This window comes from Lupinus angustifolius, chromosome LG16, assembly GCF_001865875.1.
Source record: "Lupinus angustifolius cultivar Tanjil chromosome LG16, LupAngTanjil_v1.0, whole genome shotgun sequence".
NCBI classification, from domain to species: Eukaryota; Viridiplantae; Streptophyta; class Magnoliopsida; order Fabales; family Fabaceae; genus Lupinus; species Lupinus angustifolius.
In genome coordinates, this window is record NC_032024.1 from 8540446 (window position 1) to 8553118 (window position 12673).

The window sequence follows — 12673 nt, forward strand, 5'->3', positions numbered from 1 at the left end:
TAATGATATTAAACAAATCTGAAAGTCACTATTTGGAAATTGAATATCTTACAGATGAATTTCAAAGAGCAAAACTGCAAGAGTTTAACCAGTGTAGACAGTAGAAGAACTTGCAAACTCGATATTGCTTTATCGTTGTTGAGTAAACCTGTCCATTAATTATTGGAGGGGGGGAATTAAAATGAAGGAAAAAGGAAAGAAAGAAAATTGATAATCTTAGGAACACCACTCTCTTGCATTCTGGAACATGCGCAACCATGGACTAGGCCCCTTCTTTTCCACATCCCACTGCTTTGGATACCATGGGAACTGCCACATTAAGAAGCAACGCTCTGGGTGAGGCATCATGGCAAGGTGCCTACCATCGGGAGAACAAATAGCCGCTACACCTAAAGGAGAGCCATTCACGTTAAAGGGATATGTTTCCGTCGGATTGCCACCATCATCACAATATCTCACAGGAGCTAAGTCTGAATGAACTATGCGTTCCAACACACCTTCATCTGGGAAATAAGCTCTTCCCTCACCGTGAGCAGCCCAAACCCCCAATGTACTACCTTCCATACCTTTGAACATTATAGCTGGTGAGTCCTTTATTGTCACACTTGTAAACCGACATTCAAACCGCCCTGATTCGTTGTGAATGAACCTAGGTTGTGAGAGGTCACCACCAGCACCAAGCACACCTCCAACTTGAGGGCCCGGTATCCATCCCAACAATGCCATCAGCTGACACCCATTGCATACACCAAGACTGAAAGTGTTGGGACGCTTGTAAAACTCATTAAATTGTTTTAAAAGCGGCTCATTGAATCTTATGCAAGCAGACCAACCTTTTGCAGAATCAAGCACATCAGCATAGCTAAATCCACCAACAAACACGATTCCACGGAACGATTGCAAAGATATCTTTCCATTAAGAAGGTCTGACATGGTAACATCCCATGGTTCAAAACCAGCAGCATGAAATGCAGCAGCCATCTCTCTGTCTCCATTGCTTCCTTCTTCCCTAATCACAGCTACTTTAGGTTTTAACGTAGCAGACAAATATTTTTCATCAGTAAAGGAAGGAGTAAAGGAAAGTCCCCACTTGGGCTCATAACGATGTTTTAGTCCTTCTCTCTCCATATCCACACAAGATGGCAATCTTTGCAACTTTTCCAGCTGAAAACTAGTGTCTTCCCACGTGTCCCTAAGGATAGTAGTTTGCTCCTTTAAACAAGTTACCCCATCAACCTTGACTTCAACTGATGGTGTGACAGTTACATGTCCTATGATCTCAGCTGAAACTCCCACACTGTTCAATTTATCCAAAACAATAGCCAGATTTTTCTGGCTTACCTCAAGAATTAACCCAAGCTCTTCTGCATAGAGTGTTTGGAAAAGGCTATTGCCTTGTGAAGCCAAGTCCAAAGTAAATCCACGATTACCAGCAAAAGCCATCTCCAAGGCAGAAACTAACAGGCCGCCATCACTGATGTCATGACCAGCAGAGATCAGTTCATCGGTAAGAAGGTCTTGAACACCTTCAAAGACCTTTTTAAGGTAAGGAATATCATCAAGATCAGGACACTCATCCCCAACTTGGTCAAATGCCTGGGCAAGAGCAGAACCACCTAACCGTCGCTTTCCCTTTGACAAATCAATATGAAGCAAAATACCATCATCTTCAAGTTTTAAATCTGGTGTCACTGTTTTTGTAATATCAGGACAAGTAACATACACACTTATTACAAGATTTCCTGGAGCCTTGACAACTTCTTCTCCAGCATGGGCTGCCATAGAGAGACTGTCTTTCCCTCCATCAATAGCAATGCCAAGTTCAATCATTGATTCAGACAATGATATAGCAGCATCATACATGGCAGCACCTTCCCCGTCAAGCTTTGCAGCATACATCCAATTTCCACTTGCCTTGACATCAGAAAGGGAAGTAACCTTTGCCCATACCAGATTTGTGAGGGCTTCTCCAACAGCCAACCGAGCCATTGCCTTGGGGTCTAACAACCCTTTGATTGGCTGCTCTCCAATAGCACATGCACCTCCAGTCACATCAGTAAAAGTCTGAGCTGTAACAGCAACATCAGCAAGGGGAATCTGCAAAGGACCAACTGTTTGCTGCTGCGCCACAAGACCCGTAACACACCTATCAACTTTTGTTGTTAAGAAGCGTTTTGAACAGACAGATGGTAAACTCAAAACCCTCTTCAGAGAATCCATTACTGTGATCCCAGGGGCAATGTCAAGTGGTTCCCGCTCATAAACAACCCGATTAAATTTGAAAGACTTCTGAGGCATGTCACCGAGGACTTTCTCCAGTTCAAGATCAACAGCGGGGGGAGGTGGAGGGAGTCCACTTGAGAGACACTTCTGAGTTGCTAAGCCGTCAACTAAAACAACACGTCCATCACCACTAATGGTTCCAATCACAGCCATTGAAACCTGTTGGAAATAATAACATAAGAAATAGTAATAATAATTGACTAGATTCATATATTGATATGATCATGTACTTAGGGAATAGTTCTCTTACATAATTGACTTGTAAATACAAAAAGTACTTATTACCTTTTCCCTTTCACAGATTGATTGTAAGAGCTCGTGACTATCAGGCTTCACCAAGATAGCATCTTGCTCCTGATACTCTGCACCCCAAATTTCTAGAACAGACATTGTATGATCACCAACCACAATTTTTCGAATATCTATCTCTGCACCTTTTGGGTATATAATTTCCTTTACAACATTGCAGTTCCCACCAGCTCCCTGGTCATGAATGCTGATGATTGGATTGTTATCTCCCATCTCAATGCAAGCACGAACAAGGCGGTACAGTTTTTGTGACATCTCAGCATCCCCACGTTGCACAGCATTGAAATCGAGCTCTGCAAGATTCTGCCCACTGACCATGCTTGAGGCTGCCCCACCTCCCATCCCAATACGATAAGCAGGGCCTCCGATCTTAACAACCAACATTCCAATGTCAGGCTCTCCCTTTGTTATATGATGGTGGTCAATTTGCCCAATGCCTGCACTAAACATGATTGGCTTCAACCATTCCCGCCTATCCCCACTAGGAAGTCTCATTCCAAAAGTTCTACAGTATCCTTGGATCAATGGCTCTCCAAATTTATTACCATAGTCAGATGCACCATTACTAGCATCAATAAGAATTTGCAAAGGTGGCGCCAAATTTGATGGATAGGTAAATGATGGGTCTTCCCATGGAGCGTAAAACCCTGGTGCATTGAGATTCCCAACACAATAACCAGCTGTAGCTGCCTGGACAAAGGACCCCCTTCCTGTTGCATGGGTATCCCTAATGCGACCGCCTGCACCTGTCTCTGCACCAGGATAAGGTGCCACTGCACAAGGAAAATTATGCGTTTCAGCTGTAAATAATATATCTAACTCACGCGCTGTTATGTTTAATGGAGACGCTGAACCGGGCTGAACTGGTCGCAAGTGCTTTACTGGAAAACCCTTTATTGCACTTGAGTTATCCTTGAAGCCAATAACTGAGTTATTTGGATTTGCCTGTAGAGTACTTTTCACAATTTGCATAAGAGTCTTATTCACTGGCTGCCCATCAATGAATATCTTTCCAGTAAAAAACCAGTGCCTGCTATGCTCACTGTTGGACTGTGCAATATCAAACAACTCCACATTACTTGGATTACGCCTGATATCTTCTCTGAACAGTTTAGTGTAGTATTCTAGATCCTGGTCATCGAAGGCTAAACCCATTTCCTGGTTAATCTCTTCTAACGCCTTACGTCCCCTCTCCACGACAGGTATGTAGTAAATTTCCTCTGGAACTACACTGGTCTCAAAGGATGTTAGCTTCTGAACATAAACACATTCAGTCATCCTATCATGCACCATAGATGCAAATTCATTGATTTGATTATCTTGTAATTCGCTAGTGGTATACAACAAGTACCTCCTTGATCTTTCCAAACGAGTCACTTCCGTCAATCCACATGCTTGGCAAATTGCAACAGCATTAGAAGACCATGCCGTGGTAAACGACAACCTGGGACCAACCTCGACAATAACTGTATTCAAACCCTCCTTCCTTTTCTTCTCAAGAAAGCTCTCAGGTCCAAGATTTTCAGGCTCAAATGTTTCTCCAAGAAGCCATTTAAGAACCGAAAGCTGGCTGCTAGAAAGCGATGAAGCAATGCCAATATTATAACATTGCTCGGTCTGCAAGTCCACAATCTGATTAGAGATTTTTGTTTGAGCTCCTCTGAGAAGTTCATCAGCCGCACTTTCTTGTATAAACGGTACACGATACAAATGAATCACTTCGGACGCAGGCTTCTTAACCAATCCAGATTTGTCATCAACTGAACTGCTCGCACCACCGGAAACCACAGCTCTAGGATTTTCTTGAGCATGGCACCTTAAAGACAAAGCTTTTCGAGTTGAACCGAGTACCCGATTCCTATAACAAAGTGTACCCCAATGCAAACGACTCCCATCCCTCTGTCTCTGAAACTTCTTCCCTAAAAACAAAGATTGCCTACAAGTACCCTGAAACCAAAATCACCAAAATCCCATAAATACAATTGCATCAAATATAACAGACTTAACATTCAGATATTAATTCAAACAGAGGGAGTAAAACGAAACCTGCAGGATTTCAGACACCCCAATTTCCCTAACACAAGCCATATGCTTAATCAAGTATCGGAAAATTAGCACTGAAACTACGACAAAAAAGGTTAAAAAACAAACTTTGAGAGGTGAGAACAAATAGCAAAACGATTTTGGTGCAGAGCAGAAAAATGCACCTGTTCTGAAAAGCAAAAGGGTGGTCGACGCCGAGCTCGGCCGGCAACAGTGGTTGGTGGTCGACGGCGGTGGAATACTAGAGAGGCAGACACGAAAACTGGGAGAAGTTACATATATAAGATAATTGAGGTTTTAGTCCTAGGGTTTATTATGTTTTTACTATTCCCTCATTTTTTATAATTAGGTGGTGTCCCATTTTTTTTAACAAATATTACTTTCGTAAATTTAATCATTAATTTGTAGATTTAATGGAGTTTTATATTATTATATCAATATCTTATTATTAATAATTTATTTCCTTAAATTTAATTTAAAATTTATCTTATTTTCTTTCAATTAAAAGTTTTCATTTTAAAATATTATAAAAAATGTATAGTATCACAGAGATAAATTAACTTCTGCTAATAAGATATAAGAATACTTTATGTTCATTATTTTTTTTTGTTATTTTTTGTTTTTAATGTAAAGTTGTGATAATAAGGAATAAAAGTTCTCACCTTTTCAACCACTGGTTCTATTGCGTTGCCTTGGCGCTATTTTTTTGGGTTTTTTTTTCTCACATTTTTTGTATGAGTTTTGAATGGAGATTATATATCCATTTTTTTATGTCTCATTGTGTCTTAAACTAATTGAAAATTGATATAAACTTAAAAACAAAAATCAAAAAATATTTTTTATGTTATTTAGTAGAATTTGATTCGCTTCGACATAATACAATAATATTTTGATAGTAGAGGATCCGATTATTGAATCATATGCTTTGGAATTTGTTCATCCGGAAAAGGAAACATTTCTTTTTTGAAAAAATTAATTTTATGAATAAAATGAATATCCTACTTTAAATAAATGAACTACACACAAGTTAAGCATATTAAACAGAGGTGATGAGGAAACTAGCATGTGGGCTGGTTTTATCAATTTGACCAATCAGGTAGTTATAATGGTCAATATGGATCATAGGAAAGATTTTAATGTATCATCTTAATTGTATTAATCATTAATATTTTAGTTATATTATTAACTCATTAATATTGTTCTATATTTAACTACCAACACGTTATAGTTCTTATTTAGCAACTATACTCCTAATAAGGTTTTAATGCAACCCCACTTTGTACATTTAAAATTAGTCCACAAAAAAAGATACACATTTAAAGGGGCAGGTCTTAGTGACAGAGGTTTAAAGGGGCAGGGGCAACTGCCTTGCTCGATTTTTTCTTAAATTTATTAAAACACTTTTCTTACCATTTTACTCAGTGTTATAAAAGCAGTTTCATGTCGGCCGGTGCATGTAATCATACGATAAAAAACCAACCAAAACTTATCACTTTACAGTGTATTTCTTTTATATATACTAGTGTGTACAGTCACTTCGTACCTGCCAGTGAATATTGTATCATACTACATATTCAATTTTTATATATTTTAATTTTTTGAATTAAAATATATTTGTTGTGTTCGGTGTACTTTATATTATATTTTTTTGTGTTTATGATAATGTTTAATTTAAGATGAGATATGTGGTTAATTAATATACTGGTGGTAGTTGCTTAGGATTATATAGTTTTTTTGTAAAAATTAAATAATGTTAAGGGCAATATAGGAAATGAAAATTACACCATGAAGGAAGTTATTTCAAGTTTTGGCTTCTTATATATATATATATAAATAAATATAACTTCACTTATATGTGGTTTAATCAGTAAATCATCGGTTAAACCACTATACAACTATATCAGTACCCTGGTCAGTTTGATAATTGGTATGGTATTAATAACATTGATTTTACCTACGTGAACACATATGTCGTCTCACAAAGTGTGTTACTCTACGTGTCACTTGTTATGTTTGGTCAGAAAATACTTCATTATTATATTTTTAAATTATAAAAGATGACATATAGTGACACTTTTTGGAACAATAGATCAGATGTATTTCCTTTACATACGATATTAGTTGAAGTTCACATCTTTCTTTAATTTGAAGCTTGATAAATAAATATAGTGTAATTTGTGTGGTCATTTTAGAAATTATACATAATTGATCAAGTTCTCTTACACATGTAAATATTGATATTGCTTATAATAACATGACTTCATTTGAGATCGTAATGATTTTACACTTGATAAAAAAGATTATGTATATATTGGTAATATATAGTTATATACTCTAGGATGCTTATAAATCACTTAATGTTGATAATATATGTTTTTTATCCAAAAATTCTATCATTTGAATTTCAATGAGGAAGAGAATATTAATTTGATATGTTAATGTCAACATTCTGTTCATGATGTTGTTAGTCATTAAGGGTGGAAACAGGCCAGGCCAGGCCAGGCTTTGCCTTAAACAGGCCCAGCCTATATAGTATGTAGGAGCCTGGGCCTGGCCTGTTAGCCTGTTTAAAAAAAATTTCAAAGCCTAGGCCTGGCCTGTTTAAAAGCCTGTTTTACTATATCATCTTGAAATAGGTCATCATATCTACATTTAGATAGGTTAATATTCATACTTTTAATTAGACTCTTCTAACCCTAACAATTAAATTATATTTTTTATATTAATATTACATATGTATAATAATATTACTTATATTAAAATTGTATAATATGAACATATTACATAATATAATTAAATAGGTCGGCCTGTTAGGCTTAATAGGCCTTTTGGATGACCTACAATCTGGCCTATTTAACTAAATAGGCTTTTCAAAAAGCATGTGCCTGGTCTATTTACGAAGAAAGCCTGGCCTGGCCTGGCCTGTTATAGGCCAGGTAATAGGCCCCTGGTAGGCGGCCTGGCCTGTTTCCACCCTTATTAGTCATTCAAGTTTTAAAAAATTTCAACTATATATTGTTAGTCATATATTACTTTATCAAGTTATTTTTATTATTTTAGCTATTGTGGTTTAGCTACTATATAAATATCATTTTCAGCAATAAAGAGAACCAAATAAAATTATATAGTAAAATAGAAGATGGATTTCTTGTAGACAACATAGTGATTTATATTGAAAAAGAAATAGCTGAAAATTTTAGCTTTAACCCAACCATGTATATTTCTTTATGTTTTTGTTACTCAATTAATTTTAGTTATAAATTGTAATTAAATATTGTTGCCCCTTAAATTTTATATCAAAATCCACCATTGCTTAAAGATTCATACACACTCAGTGTCAAACATAATTGATTCTCATGTTGTTCTCAATTTATGCAGGTTGGACACAACATCGCATCAAGGCCTAGAGAACTCGGTCAGAAAGTTTAGTCTGATGCATCAGCAAGAACTGTGGCTCAGTCAGAGATTCGCATTTGCATCAGGCGTATGTGGTGTGTGTGGCGCAGAAGTCTCGATCAGACTTGGTGCATGGTGTGGCGCATGAACCTCAGTCAGTCTTGGCGCATCAACCTCGGTCAGTCCTGGTGCATCAACCTCGGTCAGTCTTGGCTCATGGTGTGGCACATGAACCTCGGTTAGCCTTGGCGCATCAACCTCGGTCAGCCTTGGCGCATCATTGACCAAGTCTGATGCATCAACTGATCGTGGCCCATCAACCAGGAGGCTTGGGCGAGGCACACCAAGATCAGTTCCCTCAGTCAGATTCATTGATTGGAGCATGTAATGATTGGCCTCTCATCCAATTCAATTCATGGGACAATTATGGAAAAAACTCTTAGAAGGAAGTTGGGTTATACATTCATCCATTGTTTGGTCATAAAAGTGAACTAAAAAGTCAACTGTTACTTAAGCCTCAAGTTATTATGCTTTGTGTTATAGCTTTTAGTTTGTTTTGTAGTTTTTCTTTTCTGTTATTAACAGAATCTGTTTAGGGGTGGTTAGGATTTCTTGTTGGCATTCATTGTATAAATATAATGCCCTGAAATCCTTTTGAAATTATCAATGAAATAATTCACTCTTTTCTTTTAGTTAGATCTTCTCATTTCTTGTTATGACCATCAATGGAGTTTAGTTTTCTAAGATTCAACATATCATTCATTATTTGTTTGTATTACTTTTTATGAAGAGTAATGATGATTAAAATATGAATGATGAATAATACAATGACACTACATAAAGTTCATACAATGTCAGCGCATACATTTTTCCCTGTATATTTATTGTCATAATAAAGATTTGTATACAACCAATTAGGGGTGAGCATGATCCGACTCTGCCCACTCACCTGGTGTGACTGATCAAGATTAGGCTGAATATGGTCGGGTCTCATTAGGTTTTGGACTGAATTCGAGTTCAAAAATTAGACTCAATCAATATTTAGGGTCATGTATGGACCAAGCATGACTCGATCTGATCTGTCTCATGATATTCATTATATTTGTATGCGTTTCTATTCAAATGTGTAAAGAGTAATGACACCTTTTTGGTCGAAAGTTTAATTGATTCTCTAATTTTTATCATATATATATATATATGTATGAATTTATATGCTAAGTTAGATATTCATAATAATAAATAATATTCAAAAGACTTTGTCTAAAATGAGTATGCATTATATTTAATTGGGTTCGGGTTTAAAAACTAACTAGTTTGATATTTAGGATCAAGTTAGCTTCGAGTCTAGGTCGGAGTTCAAAGAAATGACTCGGTCAATATTTATGATTTGTCCTAAGTCGACCCATGCTCACCTCTACCGTGAATATACTCTATATCATTCATTTGCATTACTTATATTTAAGACTTAATAATGATCAAATATCAATAATAAATATGTAATAATAATATAAAAATTCTTATATATTTTTCTCATAAATACAATAATTTTTCATGTTGATACTATATACATGTATATTCAATTTCACTATGAGTAATGAAATACGGATCGAAGTAATACATATCAATATTCTAAACTTTACATATTATGAAATATGTACAATCGACGAAAATTAAATAGAGTTTTGCTGTAAGTGAAGAAAGTATAATTGGCCCATGAGGATACTGTAAGTACAAATTGACTTATAAAACTTATATTATATATGTATATTACTATGGAATTGTTTATATAAAATTAAAATCGTAGTATGATATTTAATATTATATGTATATTCTAATTTGCATTTAATATTAAATAATAACATGTAGAGTATAATATTTATATGTTAGTACAAGGATTTATACAAGTCATTATATTATTTATCATTCATTTAGACTATTTTTTGAAGAGTTAATGACAAGTACATATGAATGATGGATGATAAATGATAATATATATAATTCATACATTATTCATACATATATTTTTTCCTCTAATATGTATGAGTAACAAAATAATATTCTTGGTAGTTGCAATATTTTGTTGATTATTCTTGAAAATGTCCTCCAGACAATATTGCCTTCCTTAATCACGGATGAGGTTGATTTGGACTCAAAGTATAAACAAGTTAGACCATCTATCAAAGACCTATTATTTGACTTATAACAGATTAGGTCAGACTATTTTGTGAACTTCTCACGCTTGTTGAAAAACATATTTAGTTTACGAGATGATATTTTAGGCTATCCAAAAGACATATTAAGCCTAAAAAACATGCATATTTAGTCAAATTATATAATAATGTTGATATTATACAATTTTAATACAAAAATGTATATAAAAATATAATTGAATTATTAGGGTTAGAAGGATGTAGTTAAAAGTATGCATATTAGCCTATTTAAATGTAGACATGATAACCTATTTCAAGATTATATAGTATAATAAGCCTATAAACAGTCTAACAAGTCAGGTCATGCTTTTGAACAGGCCAAATCTATACTTTAATATTTTTAAATATGCTACCAGGCCAGAGTCAGACTCCTATATGCTATATAGGCTCAGCTTGTTTAAGACAGAGTCTAACTTGAGCTAGTATGTCTTTTTGTATGGATAAGATGATTTGTAGGAGAATATTTGATTACTCATTACTTTTTTGGTTCATTTTATATAAAATATAACAGATTAAATACTCATTTTGGTCTCTCATGCTTTTTGACCTTACCAAGTTAGTACATAATAAATTTAAATTACTAATTTAGCCCATAACAATTTCAACATGGACCAACTTTAGTCCTTTTGTCCATACTCGTCTAGGGATGACAAAAATACTCACCCTCTGGGTACCCGAAATGGGTTTCCGAAAAAATAGCTATGGGTGGGAGCTGGTATCATGATACCCGCCCCACATGTACCCATATATTTATAAATTTATTCTTTAATTAAATAATTTATATATATTATATTTTTATTATTATTTTAGAATTATATATTATCTATTTTTGTATTATTTTATAATGAATTATAGTGATTGAAATATATGATAAATTTAACATCTTTATAAATTTTATTATTATAAAATATATAAATATATAGTGAAACTTAAAAACCCATGGGGTACCCGCAAATACCTGCTACCTGTACGGGTATCTATAAATAATGCGGGTATGGGTACAGGAAAGTACTACCCGTGTCCGTTCCGCCCTGTTGTCATCCCTATATTTGTTAGTTAAAGTTAAGAGTGTGATCTATGTGGAACGTTAATTACTGACTTGGCGATATGTTTTTCGTCCACGTGGGCGTGTCTTACATGTCATTGGATGACGTGCAATTTTTTTTTTAAATTCTATAACCTAAAACAACATTCTGTGGAAAAAAAAATCATCCAGTGACATGTCATACACGCCCATGTGGATAGAAATGTCTCACCAAGTTAGCAGTTAGCGGTCCACATAGAGATCATACCATTAACATTAACTGGCGGATATGAACAGAAGAACTAATATTGGTCCACATTCAAATTGTTGAGGACTAAATTAATAATTTAAATTTATTAGGGAGTAACTTGATAAGATTGAAAAACATAAGAAAACAAAATGAATATTTACTCAATATAATATTAATTATGAATTTAATTTTAACATTTTATGGTATGAGTTACATAGTTAAGAAATCATTTACAGCACCATATCTTTCCATTATCATTGGGTATTATACTCCAAAAAGTGAGGAAAACGGGTTTGAAATTCTTGGGGTTGGAAATATTTAATATTGTAAAATATGAGTCAAATATCAAATCCACAAAGTCTCATATTAGATTTAACCGGTTTAAACATTTAGATTGAATGATTTCACATATAATTAATATTTTTTATCTATAATATATAATTATATAAATGATAATTTATATAATTAATAATCATGTATAATTATATTAAAATAACATCTTTCAATCTTTTTTTATGGGAGTAAAACAAAACATTATTCTTCTCGTGTTAATCTTGTTTAACACGGTTGGATCAGAATTTTTTGGTTCAAAGTTGTCTAACCCCTCGTTTAATTAAGATGGCAACTCAGAGTCGTTTTCAAGTCCGATCAGTGATCAGACCGATCAGACTATCTGATTCTTACAACACCGGAAATATTGGACACATTAACTATGCTTTGAGAGAAGGGGGCAAATTTTTATGCTCGGTAAATCTATATTTTCTTCATAAATTTTCTTAAAATTCTTCTAATTACAATTACCTCATGTTCTATTATTTTTTGTTTATTTTTTGCAAACCAAATATCACATTTCGAAGAGAATAATACTAGTATATTTTCTAAAACCATTATCACTATATCATAATTAATTATCATTTGTTTAAGATTTTTTTATCAATTTAAAATTGTAATCATTTTTATTTTGAAGAACAAAAAACTTACGGATTGTTTGATTAGGATTTTAAAAATGTATTGTCATAAAATAAAAGTATCTAGCATAGAAATGTTTATGGAAGTTTTTGCCAAGGTTAAACAAAGGAGTCTATTATGACAATATTAGAATCAATTGACATGTGACTGAGTCCGTTAGGTACACACTCTTAAACCCTTGTAGGCTGC

General features: G+C 34.3%; 1 protein-coding gene across 3 annotated transcripts; it reads right to left on the minus strand.

Annotated features, from left to right (window-relative positions):
• LOC109329728 (probable phosphoribosylformylglycinamidine synthase, chloroplastic/mitochondrial) lies at positions 1-4940 on the minus strand. 3 transcript variants are annotated; one of them, XM_019563493.1, is made up of 4 exons: positions 4800-4940; positions 4639-4709; positions 2569-4539; positions 1-2442 (listed from the first exon to the last, which is right to left on the minus strand). In XM_019563493.1, the coding sequence occupies exons 2-4, from the start codon at positions 4678-4680 to the stop codon at positions 217-219; spliced, it is 4239 nt and encodes a 1412-aa protein (XP_019419038.1). In that variant the 5' UTR covers positions 4681-4709; positions 4800-4940; the 3' UTR covers positions 1-216. The 3 variants fall into 3 exon arrangements, with proteins under 3 accessions (XP_019419038.1, XP_019419036.1, XP_019419037.1); XM_019563491.1 differs by having other exon boundaries at positions 4639-4715; XM_019563492.1 differs by having other exon boundaries at positions 4639-4940.

Coding starts and splice junctions, on each gene's coding strand:
- LOC109329728 (XM_019563493.1), bottom strand. CDS start 4,680: ATGGCTTGTGTTAGGGAAATTGGGGTGTCTGAAATCCTGCAG. Junction 4,540..4,638: donor GGGTGTCTGAAATCCTGCAG/GTTTCGTTTTAC, acceptor TTTTGGTTTCAG/GGTACTTGTAGGCAATCTTT. Junction 2,443..2,568: donor CAATCTGTGAAAGGGAAAAG/GTAATAAGTACT, acceptor TATTTCCAACAG/GTTTCAATGGCTGTGATTGG.